The sequence below is a fragment of the Mandrillus leucophaeus genome, unplaced genomic scaffold (assembly GCF_000951045.1).
Source record: "Mandrillus leucophaeus isolate KB7577 unplaced genomic scaffold, Mleu.le_1.0 Scaffold182, whole genome shotgun sequence".
Lineage (NCBI taxonomy): Eukaryota > Metazoa > Chordata > Mammalia > Primates > Cercopithecidae > Mandrillus > Mandrillus leucophaeus.
Window position 1 is genome coordinate 216 of NW_012101832.1, and position 18,587 is coordinate 18,802.

Sequence of the window (18,587 nt, forward strand, 5' to 3'; positions counted from 1 at the left end):
TAGACGGGCGTAGTGGCAGGCAACTGTAATCCCAGTTACTTGGGAGGCTGAGGCAAGTAGAATCACTTGAACCTAGGAGGTGGAGCTTGCAGTGAGCCGAGATCACGCCACTGAACTCCAGCCCAGGCAACAGTGCCAGACTCCATCCCAAAAAAAAAAAAAAAAAAAAAAAAAAAAAAAAAAAGACTACTGACCAGGTGCGGTGGCTCATGTCTGTAATCCCTGCACTGTGTGAGGATCGCCCTGAGGCCAGGAGTTCAAGACCAGCCTGGCCAACACAGCGAGACCCTGTCTCTCTCTCTCTATATATAAAAAATTTAATTAGCTTGGCATGGTGACGTGAACCTGTAGTCCCAGCTACTTGGGAGGCTGAGGCAGGAGGATCTTAAGAGCCCAGGAGGTCTGCAGCAAGCCGTGCTTGTGCCACTGCACTCCAGCCTGGGCAACAGAGTGAGACCCTGACTCAAAAAATAAATAAAATTTAAAATGAAGAGTATCTTCTGGTACCACCAGGTGGGAGAAGAGGTTAGAATTATGCTCGATCAGCCTCATTCAAAGTACCATAACAAGCAGTTCTGCTGGTGAAGACAGTCTGGCCCACGGCTCACTGGCTGTGTATATGGGGTACCCACATCCAGTGCCTGGCAGAGGAGACGACCACCTTCCTAAACCATGCTTATCCCTCCCCTTTCTCAGTCATGAAGCAGTATAAACAGCACCCATGCACCTTTTCATCTCGCTCTACATGCTGAGAACCCGTATTTGAAGCTTTATGAAAAATTCTGGTTCCTATTAAAAAGCAAGCCTCATTTCTTAGTTTTTAAACAAATTCTCAGGTCGTCTGCTGACTCAAGGCTGCTCACCTGCAGGAGTACCCGGCACTGACAATTCAGGTGACCGCACACAGGCACACCAGCACCATGCTCAGACGCTTCCCATCTGGCCAATGACATAAACAGAATGAGAAGCAAAGCACGTCTCTTGTTCTGCATTATTTATTTATTTCTTAAGTTAGAGTACACATTGAGTCTGGCCAGAATATAGGAGCACATAGCTGTGCCTATTGTTAGGTCACATTAAGAAAATAACTTCATATTGCCCTTTCAACTGCAGTAACACCATCCTGGAAGAAAAACGTACCCTCGAGTCAAAGCTGTCTATATATGAGAGGGTTTTAGAGGAAGTTTCCCCAAAAGACTCTGTTCTGTAAGTGACCCCTTGATGCAAGGAGTGTTTCCCAGCCCTAGCAACAGGAAGCGCAGCCACAGGCATGGGGATTTTAAAATCACGCTTCAGAGACAGACATCTTGGTGTTTCATGTGACACCAAACTGACCGTCCCTTTGGATGACGAGGACCAGCCACAGTTGGCACTGAGAATCCCCCCAACTCAGGGCAGTATAGAGATTTTGTCTCTGGTTTCATGGCTTAGTGGCAAGCAAAACCCTGAGGTTCCCAGCACCAAGTGTTCAAATCCTAGCTAAAATCCTCTCTCCATGCTCAGTAAGTCCATGTGGCACACTTTATAACGGTCTAGGCATCCAGGGGAAAGCAACAGGCAACGCGCTAGCATCTGCAATGACGCGAGGTAGTTGAGAAACCAGGTGACCGATGGGGCACTCTGCAGCCCCACCCACCATCAGTTCCCATCCCGATGTCTGCCGCAACTCAAGAACTGCAAGGAGAGTGTCACGCAACAGGCAGACACCACGGAGGAGCCAGTACACATGATGGGACATGCAAGTGACAAGTTTCCCAAATACCTTTCCGCATAATAAAATAATCTTAATAAAAACATAATTTAAAGAAAGTGTCCAAAGCCGAGTGTAAAGTCAGAGCTGTAAACTCTACCCAAGTCTGAAGGGTCTCCTGAAGAATCATCCCTGTTTAAAAGAAAAAGAAAAAAAAAAAGTGGGAATTATATGATGTACATTAAAGTAGAAAAGTTAGAATTTCTAGTCAGCTGCCCTGGGAAACGAAGCCTGTTTTTCATGGCAGAGCAGTAGAAGGAGCCTAATAGGAATAATTAGACACTACATTTATAATTCCTACAGAATCACATTTTCAAGACCTCACACATCGACTTCTACAACCACCCAATGCAAGCATTTTTTCTCCACTGCACCTCATCACAGTGTCACTACTGGGCAATTCTCCACTTGCGAGGCAGTCAGAATTCCATGTAACAGACCAAATATCTGCCTCCTTTACTGGTAACAATTCTTGTTACACCAGCTCCTTAGACTGTGAAACAGCCTATAGCAAACCCCCTGGTCAGAGGGTTCATGAGTCCATCTGTGTTCAACGCTTACCTAGCACACAGGCTCTCCTGTCACTAACTTCTCATGCTACCCACCACCTATTTAGGCTATCCCAGGACAGGGGTCAACCAACCAAGGCAGGAGGGAAACAGCTGTGATCAGCAGATCAGACCGGCACGGACCCAGCACCAGAGACCCACTGGTGATGAACACACTGTGTGCAGGATTCAGGGAGGTCCCCCTGCCCAGGCCTTAGGGCAGGAGCGGTGGGGCCACACCCATACCCCTGGTTCTCCTTCCAGACCCCAGATTCCCAACTGACACTTCCTCATTTGATACCTCACCAGCAGAACGCGTACTGCTGCCAACACGGTCCACACAGTTATCCTAGAGGACATTTACGTTTCGTGATGGTGCCCACAGTTACTGCACTTTATGAACCTACAAGTCTTGTCACTTAAAAGGCAAACATTTGACGTCTGTTTGGCAATTGTTCCAACTTTGAAGGAATTCCAGAATAAGCAGCAATCAACAAAAAACTGTTCTCTAAGCAGTGTCAGTTTTAAAGTACTTCCTGATGAAAACCTGAGGCTCTGCAGAAATGACAAGTGCCACACTGTCATATCTGTCTCTTCCTTCAAAATCTCCAAATTTTTAGCTACGTCAAACAATAGGGCCTAAGAATTCAGACCCTCCCCACCCCCGGCCCCAGAACTGGTCAGACTGGCACCAGAATGTAGTAATCAGTATTGAGACAACTGCCCAGTGACCGTGCTCCCCAAGCTGTCATCCCCAGGGCAGGACTGGGAGGTGCACGGCAATGTGAAGGAAGGACTGCCCATTTGATACCCACACTGACCTCACTCCTTTCTTTCTTTTCTCTCTCAACCTATGGATTATATTCAAGACCTCACCACTATCATTCCTGACAGGTAAAAATTTTCAGCCCTAAACTTCCACGATATTCTTGCAATCACAATGTGCCATCACCATTTTTTTTAAAAAACTAAAACTTTAAAATAGCACTTACACTACAAGATCAGTCATGATTTATTGATGGAAACTTCAGTTCGGTGATTTCAGAGTCAGGGGAGCTGCTTCCACTTCTGTCACTGTAGGTGTCCCTGTAGAATTCAGATGGTTTATGCATCATCTCCCACCAAAAACTCACTTTACGTCCCTGTTTTTACAGCCACAGTTCCTACAGGGACACTTGTCTGCACATGGCAGGAATTAGAAAGACTGTTTGCTACATATTTAGTATGAAACTACAGAAGGATTTCCTTCTTCTAGCTACAAAAGATATACATTCAGTCACACACCCTACCACCAACTCTGAGTACTGGTTCTGGATAAAGGTGGCAATGGGACATAAACCTCCCCGGGTTGTGGCTTACTTCCCAGGAAAAACTAGTTCCCCTTAACATGGACCAGAGGGTCCTACGCCAAGTGTGATCTGGTCAGTACCACCAGAGCTCAGATGCTGCAGAAAGGGGACCTGGCCAACACGCCAGGGAAGCACCGTGAGAAAGCTCCGGAAAAGGAGAGGAAACTTTCACCCCAGGCGCCTGTGGCTTTTTTTTTTATGACTGACTGTGACATTTTGCTGTAATGAATCAGCGACCACCTAGAGGACTAGAGAAGACGAATGGATTACTGAAGCAAAGAGTGCACCTACCTGGGTGAGAGCCTGCAGCCTTTCTGGAGGTAATGCGAGAGCCGCCCCACAGAGGCCAGGAGGAGGCCAAAGTATGGTGGGGAGGGCTTGATAGGTCTGGACAGGAACTCAGGGTGGTACTGAACACCAACAAAAAAGGGATGATCTGAAACAGACTCAAAAGAAACAGCTTCATTGTGAAGGTTATGCACAAAGTGCAAAAGAACAAAATCTGCTTAAATGTTTCCTGTTTCCATAGGCCCTAAAATAATCTGAAAATGACTTTCTCATTTCAATTTAGGTAAAGGTAACCTCAAAGCATGAGTGATCTGACACCCTTTCTCCAGCACTGCTTGTGCTGTCCCCTCCTGGCTGAAGGCCTCCTGTCCAGAGTCCCATCCCAGACCCTGGCTCCCGGGACTTCTATAGACTGAGGTCTTGCGGTTCAGGAGAGGGCTAAAGCGGCTTTAGTACCAACTCCAAGCATTTTGGAGAAGGAGAAACTGCGGCCAGAAGTTAAATGGTTCCCTGAGTAAGGCCATGTACCAGAAAGAACTTTCCAGGGTCCAGACCCCATGTTTATCAAGACCCCTTCCCTCATGAGACAGTGCTGCTTCCTAATTCTGTTAGGTCAGGAGCAACAAGATAACATTTTTGTATTTTCCCATATGCCAAGAAAACTTTACTAAGTTTTCCATTAAATAAAACTGCCCGAATAATCACCTTCTAACTCCACAATTTCCATTCTCTCTCCTTCGACATCTTGGCCAACAAACTTCAAGCCTTGTTCTTCCAAACACTTTTTCCAGACTGGATTCACCTGTTGAGGCATGAACAATAATTCTGCTGGTCTCTCAGCTCACGGTCTTTCCAGAGTACCAGGAGCAAGCTGGAATCCTCACCTCAAATCGGTGCCGGTGCCTCTCTTCCAGGTAGTCTGCGTCTCCATAGAGTTTCCCTGGCAAAACAAACGGGCTGCATGTAGAGAACTTTATCTCACAGGATGATGCATTCACAAAGACATCCTCCTTCCCACTTTACTTTTCAGCATCTACACAGCCAAGTCTTTTGAGGGCTATTTCTATGAATCTGCTAAGGTCACCTGCTCTTAACAGCACAGTTTACACTAATTCTTGGGCTTCTGACTCTTTCTGACAACACTAAAGAAAGCCATAACAGAAACAAGACTCTCACCACCACCTTCAAGCATGTGAGTGCAAACCATGGGCACTCTGCTGCTAGAAAACTGCCTTGGAAAGCAAACCAGGATGCATGAAACGGCATTATTAGAACAGAATCTACTTAGGCTGAATCATATGAAATTGCCATTTTTGTGTGACAAAAATTGCCAAACATCAGCAATTTATATGGCTGGTCTTAATAGGAAAGTAACCAATAAGGATGAATGTAACCTCACTGCCTCACTGAGTTGAGGCGCCCATGCCTGGGAGTCTGACTGCACTGCCAGTGGCGTTTCTAAGACCCACACTGCTTCTATGGCTATTACAGTGCATCCTAAAAGGGTATGAATAAGAGAGGAAAGAAAGAACTTCAAAAGCAAGAATGAAACAAAAAAAAGCCAGCCTGCTCCTCGAAGCCACGGCACCACCCTAAGACAAGTCCTGGGCGCGCAGAGCCAAAGGCTGGGCCAGCGCGAGGCAGCTCTTACTCATGACTGAGTTCTTGGTCTGGAACAGGGTTCTCCTCTTGCCCAGCCTCATGGTTCCGCCCATCTGCCCTGGGTTGTGTTCTGGCATGTCTACGACCTGGAGATGTTCAGAAAACAGACACCAACTACAGAACTCTGCTTCCGCTAGAGAGAAACCTCCCTGGCTGAGTGGGTGGCAAAGGCTTGTGAGTAGGCTCTAATTCTCCAGGCTTTCCTTATGAGACGTTTTGTCACAGGAGAAAATGCCTCCCAGTTGGCATTTGTAACCTCGGTTGGGTGGAGGCTCTGTCCTTCAGCCTGTCCTCCTGATCTGCAGACAGGACCACAGCAGCCCCTCCTCGGGCTAGTCCCGGCCCAGCACTGTGGACAGTAAACATCACATCCTCAGAAAGACTGATACAGTAGCACAGACACAGACTGGATGTGTCATAACATGTCTGTCATCATCCCAGCTAGCCCGATGACTGCTCAAAGGCAAGTGATGCAGAGTTAGCACCCTGCAGCTTAGCAAGCATCTGAGGACCGGGTGGGCCATACACTGATGGCCCAGTCCACCTCTCAGCCCAGCGTTCCCAGGCACCTTCTGACCTCCAGGCTCTCTGTGCCCTGCTCTTCCCGACCCCAAAGCCCCATGCTGCAAAATATCTGCTGGTCCACTCCTGAGGCCTTAGTATCTGCAAAGTTCAATTTCAGGTCAACAAACACACAGTGATGCTATCTAAGTGCCGTGAGATCAAGAACCTTGTCCATCTCATTTAGCACAGTGTCCATTTAGCACAGTGTCCTCGGTGACAAGGGCAGTCCCAGCACATAGTACGCATCCACATTTGCTGAATGCTGAAAAACGTAAATAAGTGCCCTTTCCTTTACATCCCTGTCACCCTGGTCTGAGAATTCAAAGGTGAATAAAGGCATCATCCCTCCTCCATGTGCGTAACAGTACAGCGGGCTGAGAATGCCATAGGCCTTTGGCGTGAAATCCAATGCAAGGTACGCCAGCCCGGAAGAGCTTTGGATACGGTTAAGCCAACCAGTGCTCCATCCCAGCAGTTCTCCCAGGACTGTGGCTGGGGATCCCATGAATTAATATGTAATAGACAGATGAAAGCAGTGAGAGCAGCAGTTAGCACACAGTAAGCACACATGCAGGCTCTCATATTAGTATCTACACCGTGTTCTAGGAGTTGAGGGGAGGAGGGATGGAGAATAATTTTAATCAGGAATCCCCTCCAGTTTCCTGGGCTGGTATCTGTCTTAAAAACTTGCTGTGGTCAATTGGAAAGATTAGGGAGGAATTACGTAATGAAAACGAAAACTTTTTCCTATCTCAGGGTTCTTTGGGATGGACTCAAGCGGTCTCACATCCTGTCTCTAATCATCAATCACGTTCATAAATGCCCCCTCCACACCCTTCTAAGCCCTGTGGAGGTTCAAACACTTGACTCACCACAGGATGACTGGTCGTAGGGTCAAACTCTGTAGAATTGGCATCTGAAATACCAAAATACTTATGAAAACAGTTACAAACAAAAGTGATTAATAGTTTCATTGCTAAGCTCTAAACACAACTTCCCTCCTCAGTTTAAGATCATTGATTATAATAAATACTGAAAAAAGCATCCCCCTGACCTCATCCCCGTACGAGATCTCACTGTTGTCCAGGCTGGAGGGCAGTGGTGCCATCAGAGCTCACTGCAGCCTTGAACTCCCAGGTTCATGCAATCCGCCGGCCTCAGCCTCCCAAGAAGGTCAAACTACAGGGGCACACTACCACATCCAGCTAATGTTTTTTCGTGTTTTGGACAGACAAAGGCTATATTGCCCAGGCTAGTCTCAAACAGCTGGGTTCAAGCAATCCTCCTGTGTTGGCCTCCCAAAGTACTGGGATTACAGGTGCAAGCCACCAGACCGGCAATAAATAGCATTTTTAATACATAAAATGCTCAGCCCACACACAGTTGATTTTTTTTCCATTAAGTATAACTCTTTCTGGAAAGTCAATCAGTACAAAATGGGGAAATTAAAACTAATGGCATAACCTAGTAATTTTTAATTAGATACTGCATCTTTACGTCAGTTTTTTTTTTTTTTTTTTTTTTTGTTGAGACAGAATTTCACACTTGTTGCCCAGGCTGGAGTGCAATGGTGTGATCTCAGCTTACTGAAACCTCTGCCTCCCGGGTTCAAGCAATTCTCTTGTCTCGGCGTCCCGAGTAGCTGGGATTACAGGCATGCGCCACCATGCTCAGTAAATTTTGTATTTTTAGTAGAGACGGGGTTTCTCCGTGTTGGTCAGGCTGGTCTCGAACTCCCGACCTCAGGTGATCTGCCTGCCTTGGCCTCCCAAAGTGCTGGGATTACAGGCGTGCGCCACCGCACCCGGCCTGTGACAGTTCTTATATTGCTTGCTTGTGTTTTAAGACAGAGTCTCGTTATGTCACCCAGGATGGAGTACAGTGGCACAATCTTGGCTCACTGCAACCTACACCTCCGGAATTCAAGTGATTCTCATGTCTTGGCCTCCCAAGTAGCTGGGACTACAGGCGCACACCACCACACCTGGTTTATTTTTGTATTTTTAGTAGAGATGGGGTTTCTCCATGTTGGCCAGGCTGGTCTCGAACTCCTGGCCTCAAGTGATCAACTCATCTCAGCCTCCCAAAGTGCTGGGATTACAGGCCTGAGCCACTATGCCTGGCCAAGTTTTTATATTGTCTTAATGTTTCAGACTCTGTCTCTCCAAGATGAACAAGTACTATTTCTTCTAATACTTCTTTCATCTTTAGCAGCTAATACAATGCCCAACTCAACTGTTTCACTCAATAGCTCAGTCAGAAATTACCTGTTTTCAACTCAACCTTTCTGTTCTTCATTGAACTTACCATCTAACCAAACCAAAACCACTAAAGACCAAAAGGCAAAGGACCAAGTTCCTTTTACTATGTGAATGCTGGGCACTGTTCTCCTGGCCAGGGTCCAGTCTCAACTGAAGTGTAAGCTCATCACCAAGGCACCTACCCATTTGGGAACCTAAGTGAGAGGCAGAGGTCTGCGGCTGTGAAGGATCCAGGGAGCCCAGAAAGGCAGCTCTGGGGTGGCGGGTGGTAAGACAGTGCCTCCTAGGACTCAGAAGCCAGCACTCAAGGGCATGCCATCTACCAAACTGGGCCACACCCCCAGGTCACTGTGAAGCAGCCTCTCAGGGAAAGGGTGAATGAAACCCAGCCCTAAACCATATGCTGACCACCAGAGTCACTTGTACTTTATAAAGTCAAACTGCTTTTACATTCCTTCAGGTTACTTTGTTTATTTTCCACAGAATTTACAAGGTCTTTCTGAAAATCTAGTATTTGTCGGGTGGGTTACAGAGAATAAATGGGCTGTGATGGACTAGTCCATGGGTGGCCCCAATGCAGCATGCTCAGTCTTCACACTCATGTGTGTTCCCCTGCCCCCTGAGTCGGGGCTTGGCCACATGACTTGTTTTGGCCAGCGTGGTATCAGCAGGCCTGGTAAGTGCCTGCACAGTAGGCCTGTCATTTTGGAAGCCAGCTGCCCGCCCTGTGTGAGGAAGCTTGGGCTGGATTAATGAATGATGAGCCACTAGGTGGAGAGAGCATCCTGACGTCCCTGCTGGGCTGAGCTCACAGCTGAAAGGAAGGCAGGAGTGTGCGATCTCAGATACTACACCACGTGCAGCCAAAACCCATGCACTGAGCCAAACCATAGAATACTGAGTTGAGAAGTCACTGCTGTTGGGAGCCACTGAGTTTTAGGGAGGTCTGTCACGTAGTAATACACATCTAGGCGAAGAGCTGATATTATCTGAGCATTTCCCTATTTTCCAGGCACTGCTACAGACTATTTACATACATTATCTCCCTTAATCATGTGATGTGCGTACCATTATTACTCCCATTTTACAGAAAAAACAGAGACCCATAAAGGCTAAGTAATTTGCTTAAAATCATCCATAAGTGATAAGGTTGGAATCTGAGCCCAGGTTCAATAGCTCCAGAGCCCAAGTTCTCATAATAACTGCCCAAGCCTCACTTAGGACGACGACTTCTCACCAGGCACCAGCTTCAGGATGGTGGCCACTGTGATCAAAGTGACAGAATCTCAAGAACATGAACACAGGGGCAGAAGGCAAAGTAGGGAGTCTGGCTGTGCTCCCTCCTTCCTGCGTGGAGGAGCCATGCTGTTCCTCAAGAGGCAAAGCAGCTCCCTTACAGCACACCATGAGGTGCTGGGAACCCAGGCCTGCCCTTCTCCAAAGTTCCTCATCACCCAGGCAGCAACAGGCCTCATATCCTCCAGAAATACACAAGTGGGAATTGAATGAGTGTCTTGATGCACACTTACCTCGCCATCCCAGCACGTTTCTTGAGAATTCAACTACTGCCAACTGCATTCCTAAGCACACACCTTCCAGTCGGGGGGAAAACAAACAAAGCTCCATTGAAAAGGCAGCTCCTACTTTTCCCAGCAGTCTCTGCAATGGCCTTTGTGTCCTTTATTCGGAGAAGTATAATCGCAAACTCATAACTTCCTGCTATGAACAAGTACCCTCTGCTGTTACATTTTACTTGTATTAGATTTCAAAAACTGCATGTAAAGTAGATAAAAATTCTAGATTTGCAAAGTCATCTGATTTTAGAAGTAAGTGATATTCTATTCAGTACTTTTTTTTTTTCCCAGACAGGGTCTTGCTGTTGCCCAGTCTGGAGTGCAGTGGAGCGATCCTGGCTCACTATAGCCTCGAATTTCTGAGATCCAGCAATCCTCCTGCCTCAGCCTCCACAAGGGTTGGGTTTACAGGTGTGAACCACCGTGCCTAGCCTCAGTACTTTAAAATTCAAGTTTTCTTACCCTCTCTAAGTTTTTATTTACAGTTGTTCAAGTTGAAAATTACTAAAATGTACCACACCAGGAGGCATCCAAAATCATTTTGTCCAATTACAGTCAGCTGTTGTGCCAAGTGAGCGGATGTAAAACTCAACATCACGTGTGCTGCAAACAGCTGTGTTCATTAAATGGACAGGAGTTCACAATTCATTCTCTCAAAATTCCACAACATCTACATGTAAGCTCGTAAGCATAAATAAGCTTTCCATTTTAAAAGACTGAATTTGTCTCCAAAGAGAAACATGAAGCCTTCTGCTTGGGCTCCTATCCACAAAGACAGCACGTTTCAGTAACCCCCCACTTTGTTCATCGGCTCCCATGTGGCACCGTTCCCCACTCTTTCCTACTCTAAGTGAAGACTGCACTGCAGAGCTCCTTACCCAAAAAAGGCTTTTTCTGATTTCGAGCCCAGGCAATTGCTTGGATTTTTCCTTCGGTTCCTCGAACACCAAATCCTCCTGGAACCAGCACTCCACTGCACAAAAGAACAAACCACAAAGGCAGCTCCCCTTTTCTACCAGCCCAGCTTGCAATAACCACCTAAGGGGCCATTACCAAGACACTGAAGCCATGAATTAACCCCATACATTGTGCTATTAGGACAATGAATTGTATGTAAATACTATGAACTTAGAAACTGCATACAAAACTATGGACTTTTCTTGTAACATAAGAACATGCTTATTGCAAGGGAAAAAGATAGTACACATAACTGCAATACTGCCCCTGCACTATCTTTGGTACTCAGTTGTCTACAATTATTTTTTCTTGAGACAGGGTCTCACACTGTTACCCAGGCTGGAGTGCAGTGGTGTGATCACAGCTCACTGCAGCTTCAGTCTCCCAAGGAGCTGGGACCACAGGCATGTGCCAACACACCCAGCTGGTTTTGTTGTTTCTGTTGTAGAAACAGGGTCTCCCTATGTTGCCTGGGCTGGTCTTAAACTCTTGGGCTCGAGCAATCCTCCCGCCTCGGCCTCCCAAAGTTTTGGGATTACAGGCATAAGCCACTGCACCCAGCCCATAATTTTAAATACATATATTAATATAAACAATTTATTTTACCTCTTGGCTTAAAATGCTCCCCTAAGAAGGGGGCCTTTCTTCATCAGCTCTGTGTGCCGTACTGACCAAGACACTCAGAAGAAGGTGTACACCTCCGTAATATTCAACTGTTCTGGTGAACCAGAAACTCTTGCTAATATTTTTACTATTATAAATAAGAGCTGCTAAAACAATTTATGAGATTCTACTGATGGGTACTCATCAAATGTTCTGGATGAAAAATCGTTAAATAAGCCTCATCAATAGATGCATATGGCAAACAGTATCAAAATCAAAACAGCTTTTCAGAGCCAATGATATTGACACACTGCATTTTTAAAGGATTAAAACAGACAGCAGGTAGTCTTTCCAATAATTAAAAAATATTTTAACAAGTCAATTACCTACTATTAGCACATGAAAACAGAGGACTTTGTCATTAAAACAAACGAAAAGAACCCCGGAAACCCAGGGCAGTGAACTCTACTCACTGAGCACTACAGAGCTTCTGCCAAGCTTCGTGGTAGCGCACGGGGTCTTCCTGCGAGGTGATGGGCTCCAAGTCCATAGAATCTATGTACTGGACAGTGTTCAGACAGGGGGGAAAAGCAGGCTTGTGACTCGAAGCTGTGCTTTCTTAATTTTTAAATAATATTATCATTTTATCAAAGTTCTGTCTTCCTTAATTCTGGCTTTAAAGTGATCACCTTAATACATTTAATAACTTGAAATTTTTTTTAAATATGAGATTTTAAAATACAACAGTTTCCTTCAAAATCATTAAATTCCCAAATCTCTCTCCGCACTCTACTCTGTTCAGGATCTGGCCTCAGCAGCAGACTCTAGAGGGCTTTCTGTTCAATGACACTCTCCTCAGCCTATCTTCCGCCCAGCTTTTGTGGGTTTTTTCTTTTTCTTTCTACCATATTGAAGCATAATTCACATACAATAAAATACAAGCATTTTAAGTGCATACTTTGAAGAGTTTTGTCAAACATACACATGAAGGTGTGACCACCACCGCAACCAAGACATAGAATGAGCTGGGTGTGGTGGCTCACACCTATAATCCCAGCACTTTGGAAGGCCGAGGCGGGTGGATCACTTGAGGTCAGGAGTTTGAGACTAGCCTGGCAAACATGGTGAAACCCCATCTCTACTAAAAATAAAAAACAAAAAAATAGCTGGGTGTGGTGGCACACACCTGTAGTCCCAGCTACCCAGGAGGCTGAGGCAGGAGAATTGCTTGAACCCGGAAGGCGGAGGTTGCAGTGAACTGGGATCATGCCACTGCACTCCAGCCTGGGTGACAGAGCTAGACTCCGTCTCAAACAAAAACAAAACAAAACGTAAGTAACCATCTTCCCAGAATGTCTCCCCTCTACCACCTACCCCAAACAACCTCAGATCTAATTTCTATCATCACAGATTCATTTTGCCTCTTACAGAACCTCATATAAATGGAGCCAAATAGTATATAACCTTCTGTGTCTGGCTTCTTTTGCTTAGTGTTTTTGAAGTACATCCATGTTGCTGTGTTTATCAGTAGTTTGTTCCTTTTCTTTTTTAACATTTTTTTTTTTTTTTTTTGCAGAGATGGAAGTCTCGCTATGTTGACCAGGCTGCTCTCAAACTACAGGCCTTAGGCGATCCTCCCACAGCAGAGCCTCCCAAAGTGTTGGGATTATGGGCTTGAGCCACTGTGTTCAGCCTGGTTTGTTCCTTTTCATTGCTGAGTCGTTTTCTACTATATAAATAAACCATTACAAATTTATCCATTGGCAGGCTATAAATATTTGGGTTGTTTTGAGATTTCAGCTATTACGAATAATTTGTCCATTTGAATAAAAATCTTTTTTTGTGGACATATTTTCAAGTCTCTCAAGTGAGTATCTGGGAATGGACTTATTGGATCACATGTCTACCTTGATAAGAAACTACAGACTGTTTTCTAGTGTGGTGGTGCCATTTTACACTCCCAGCAGCAAGGTAAGAGCTCCACAGCCTCTCTAACACTCAGCCGCTCTAGTGGGTATGCGCCACGATCTCATCGTGACTTCATGTGCATGGATTTCCCTGACAACTAGAGGTGTTGAGCACCTTTTCATGTATATCACCTACACCTTTTTTTGGAAGTGTCTGTTCAAATCTTGTGCCCACTTTTTAAATTAGGGTGTTCACTATTTTTTTACACTCTCCTACCTAAACCCTGCAGTTAGTTCCCTGAACCTCAGGGTAAGACCCAGATTTGGCCCAGTTCATGGAACTGTGGGCAGGCCCTCACACCAGCCTGTCTCCAGACAGCCTCCAATTCACAATTTCCATCCACAGTATTTCCAACGGCTCCACATCTCCAAGCCCTTGGACGTGCTCTATCTATTCTAACAGGAATGCCCCTTCCAAGCCTTCTCCATCCTACCCAACCCGACCTGGTGTCCCTCCATGAGGAAGTCTGCCTTCCTCATGTGTCTGCCACAGCAGATTCAGCCTCTCCTATGTGCTCCTTCCTACCTAAGAGACTCAATATTCCTTAAAGGCAGAGACTGTTGCCTTTTCATCCATCTCTCATCCTCTGCCACCTAACAAACACATGGCAGCCACAGACTAACTCCAAGTGAATAAAATAAATGAATGATGGAAAGAACTAGCAAGTAAGAAGTCAGGCCTGTATAATGGGATTTAAATTCTTAAAACATGTACAACAGGTCATTCTGCAGGAACCTGTCCAGCAGCACAAAGCAAACTAAATTCTCACACTGAGAAACACCTGGGAAGTAGAAAGCAAACCCTAATGTGGGGACAGCTACATGGGGCCCGGCTTACAACCTCAGCACTGAGCCCCAACTTTACCTCTGACCTTCATCTCCTCCTGAAAAGCTCCAGCTGATGGGCTGGGAAGAAAAGGAATAAAGAGGACAGGCAGAAGGGAGGGTTTTCAAAGACAGCTGACATAGCACTTACCATATGCCAGGCATAAATCTCAGCACTTTGTATTCATGAACTTCTTACAACAACCCTAGGAGGAAGGCACCATCACCATCCCTTTTTAAAGACGTGGAAACTGAGGCACAAAGAGGGTTAAGTAAGTTGTCTAGGTCTCACTGCTTGTAGATGACAGAGCTAGAATCTAGTCCTGGTCACCTGGCTCAGGCATCCATGCTTTTTTTTTTTTTTTTTTTTTTGAGATGGAATCTCACTCTGTCACCCAGTCTGGAGTGCAGTGGTGCAACCTCAGCTCACTGCAACCTCAACCTCCCGGATTCAAGCAATTCTCCTGCCTCAGTCTCCTGAGTAGCTAGGAATACAGGCACACGCCACCACGCCTGGCTGTTTTATATTTTGAGTAGAGACGGGGTTTCACTGTGTTAGCCAGAACAGTCTCAATCTCCTCACCTCGTGATCTGCCCACCTCGGCCTCCCAAAGTGCTGGGATTACAGGCATGAGCCAACGCGCCCAGCCACAGCATCCATGCTCTTAACCATGACACTCTACTGCCACCCACAGATAAGTAGGGCCATGCCCCACCATTCCACCAGCTCAGCTGCTGCCCGCCATGGCACAGACCAGAACACAGTAACTACCATTTACTGAGTGCCCGCCCTGCATCCCAGAGAAACCTCACAGCTCTATGAGGTCAATACTGTCATTCCCACTCTGCAATAAGTGAGGAGCACAGGTTAGGAAAGGCAGCCCACATGCCAACAAAGTCTTCGAGAGCCTCCAGCTGTCAACTGTGCAGCATGCCTGTGGTCCACCAGCGGCCCCCATTTCCACAGGGCATTTTATTTGGTTACCTGATAGTCATAGCCAAGAACTCAAGTCTCTCTCACCCTCTCCTCTAGCCATCTCTCCCCTTCATTAATTCCTGAAAATGCTCTACTGTCTTCTCGAAGCCAGGAAGCAACCACAAATCTTTTTAATCCCTAAAAAGTAATTCCGAGCTCCAAAAACAGAAAGCAGATATAACACGGCACCTAGGAGACTACAGACTGCTTCCTGCTCATCTGTCGGCTGTACCTGTGCCACCCTCCTTACCTTGATTTCCAATTTGTGGTTGATGGCCAGTGCAGAATGCTCCAGAGCCTTAATGACAGAAGCATAGGAGTCTGAGAACTTCGTGTATTTGCCCACAAGGGCAATAGAGCAGGTCTCCAGCAAACGATCATATCTATCAAACAAACGTCAAGAAATACCCAGTTACTCAGAAGGTACACGCTATCATGAGACCAAAATAGCTATTTTAAGAGAAAAAAAAACACGTCTGGCCAGGAGTGAGCTCACGCCCATAATCCTATAATCCCAGCACTTTGAAAGGCTGAGGCCAGGGGATCTTGAGCCCAGGAGGTTACAGTGAGCTGACTGTACCACTGCACTACAGCCTGGACAACAGTGAGACCCTGCCTCAAAAACCCCCATAAAAACCCATCTGGGAAGAATATAACGGGAATGGCTATTATCTGAGTTCTGTGTACAGACCAGTAAAGAGGAAGTAATTTTCAGATTAACATGGCAGGCTTTGTAAAGAAAGATTTTTTTTTTTTTTTTTTTTTGGAAACTTATAAAGAGACAGTTTCAGTACCTCACACAAATTTGCCTACAAAAACTTTTTTTCATACCAAAGGCCAAAAAAATTAACAGACATAAACAGACAATTCACAAGAATTAATGGGATGAAAGCAAGTGTCAAACAAATTATGGGACATTCACAAAATAGAAAAGTCCCCACTCATTAAAAGTTTTCATTGTAGAATATAATAATAGAACAAAATGCTTATAATGTTTTATGAAAAAAGATGATAAAACTGTGCGATTCTGGTAGCTACATGTAAGCAGACAAAGACTGAAGGGAAAGTGTTGAAATGAAAAACGATTCTCACAGAGCAATGGAATGAGTACGCCCTCTCCAAATGCTTCTAGGCCGTCATATTGATCTTGCAACTAAGATAAGGCCTGCCCATTACTCTAAGACACGAAGTGAAGATCTCTGAAGGGATGTGACAGAACCACCGAGCCTTAAAAGAATGTAGTGGAGTAGGCAGCAACACATCCCCTTCCTGATGTGATCCCTTTCTGGTGTGGGGTGAGACACACATTCCCTAACACAGTTCAGATCTCTGGGGTGGTACCCAGGAGTGCTCCAGCCACTGTCAGCCATTCATGTGGGCTTCGGGTATGCACATTCACCCGCTGCCACCGGGATGCCTGTTTGCACTGATCTTGGTAAGGGACAAGCGTGTTAAGACATAACCCGAACTCAGTGCCTGCAGGCCCAGCACCTGGCCTGGCCCTATCAGGATCTCCTCATCTGTGCCACAGCTACATGATAGTTAAGATCCTTTCTGAACATGTCTTACTACAAAGGCCCTTCTAATGCGTGGATGGCAGAAGTGCAAAAGTGCTAGGGCTAGAGTCAGCTTCACCAGCCCTACAAAAAAGTAAAGGAGGCTAGAGCTCCCAGCTCCTCATTGCAGGCAAACCTGTCAGCCATCTCTTTCCATTTCATCAGCATTTTTCTTGGCTGCCTCTCAATAGGAAGGTCAAGTCTTCGAAGAAAATAATCTACAACCCCTTGCTCCTCTAACAACAAGGGGACTCGGTATATGGATGAGACATCGTGGACGCAGATCACCTGTTGAGAAAAAAGCAAGTTATTAAATAAAAGCAAAAACTTACCAGGCTTATAGCCTCCTACTAGCTATGTGACCTTGTAAAAATATTATGTATTTGAAAAGAGAAAAAAGGACAATTTTCTAGATAAAGATAAATTACTAAAACAGACTCAAGAATAGAACAGAAAATTAGTGGCCAATGTATTATGAACATGGATGCAAAAGTCCTTTAAAAAAAATTCATGGCTGGGCAAGATGGCTTATGTTTGTAATCCTAGTACTTTGGGAGGCCACGGCAGGAGGACTGCTTGAGCTCAGGAGTTCGAGACCAGACTGGGCAATGTGATAAAACACTGTCTCTACAAAAAATACAAAATTTAGCCAGGCATGGTGGCATGTGCCTGTAGTCTCAGCTACCTGGGGGGTAGCTGAGATGGGAGAATCGCTTGAGCCTGGGAGTTTGAAGTTGCAGTGAGTTGAGATTGTGCTACTGCACTCCAGCCTGAAAAAAACACCCAAAAATTAGCTGGGTGTGGTGGCATGTGCCCATGACCCCAGATACTCGGGAGGCTGAGGTGGGAGGATCACTTGAGCCTGGGAGTTGGAGGTTGCAGTGAGCCAAGATCGCATCACTGTACTCCAGCCTGGGCAACAGAGCCAGAACCCGTCTAAAAAAAAAAAAATTCATGATCCAAACCACAAATGTAGTTTAAAAAAATCATGTCCACGAACCCATTAATAGTTTAACTAGGAACAGCGGTTCTCAAACTCAGCTGCATACTGGAATCATTCAGAGCTTATAAAAGGTCAAAAGCCCATGCTGCCCTGTAGACCACTTGAATTAGGATCTCTCGGGGTAGGAGGCAGGCAACAGTACTTTTAAAGCTCCCGAAGCGATTCCAGTGTGCAGTCAAGTTTGGGAACTACTGCATTAGGAAATTTAACAGTGGAATTCACCACATAAATAGAAAATTGATTAAGGAAGAAAAAATTCCCTCAGTAGATGCAGACTTGATAAAAATTCAAAACCAAATTCATAATAAAAATGATTGGTAAATTAAGATTAGGGAAAATTCGGCAATATAAAAAACCCACAGTAAACATCACATGGTTTAATATTAATGCTTACTATTTAGAGTCCAGAACAAGGCCAGAATGGTCACTTTCAATACTTCTATTCAATGATGTACTGAAGATACTAGCAATTATCATTAGATAAGAAAAAAAAAAAAAATGAACCAGAAAACAAGAAACGGTTGCCACTGAATAAGGCATACAATATCACTGCTTATCCATAAAAACCAAAAGAATTTACAGGTAAACAATCAGTACTAATAGAATTTTAGTAAGGTTGCTAGGCTATAGATGAATGGACAGAGGTCAGCAGGGTCTCCTATACATGGGCCATATCTAATCAGAAAATGTAATTTTTAAAAGTT

The 18,587-nt window shown here is 45.3% G+C and overlaps 1 protein-coding gene across 2 annotated transcripts in view; it reads right to left on the reverse strand.

Moving 5' to 3' along the window:
* Positions 1-977: 977 nt before the first annotated feature.
* The window catches only part of LOC105537932 (CTP synthase 1), a 33,582-nt gene continuing 15,972 nt past the window's right edge, over positions 978-18,587 (reverse strand). The window contains exons 8-20 of one of the 2 annotated variants that reach the window (XM_011977621.1): positions 17,017-17,168; positions 15,575-15,707; positions 12,030-12,118; positions 10,875-10,969; positions 9,952-10,014; positions 7,034-7,077; positions 5,587-5,683; positions 4,820-4,875; positions 4,641-4,737; positions 3,939-4,083; positions 3,296-3,384; positions 2,306-2,311; positions 1,818-1,882 (exon numbers count right to left, since the gene is read on the reverse strand). In XM_011977621.1, coding sequence (XP_011833011.1) covers positions 3,300-3,384; positions 3,939-4,083; positions 4,641-4,737; positions 4,820-4,875; positions 5,587-5,683; positions 7,034-7,077; positions 9,952-10,014; positions 10,875-10,969; positions 12,030-12,118; positions 15,575-15,707; positions 17,017-17,168 — 1,056 coding nt within the window. In that variant the 3' untranslated portion in view covers positions 1,818-1,882; positions 2,306-2,311; positions 3,296-3,299. Of the gene's footprint in view, positions 1,883-2,305; positions 2,312-3,290; positions 3,385-3,938; positions 4,084-4,640; positions 4,738-4,819; positions 4,876-5,586; positions 5,684-7,033; positions 7,078-9,951; positions 10,015-10,874; positions 10,970-12,029; positions 12,119-15,574; positions 15,708-17,016; positions 17,169-18,587 lie in introns of both variants that reach the window. The other variant, XM_011977622.1, reaches the window with a different exon arrangement.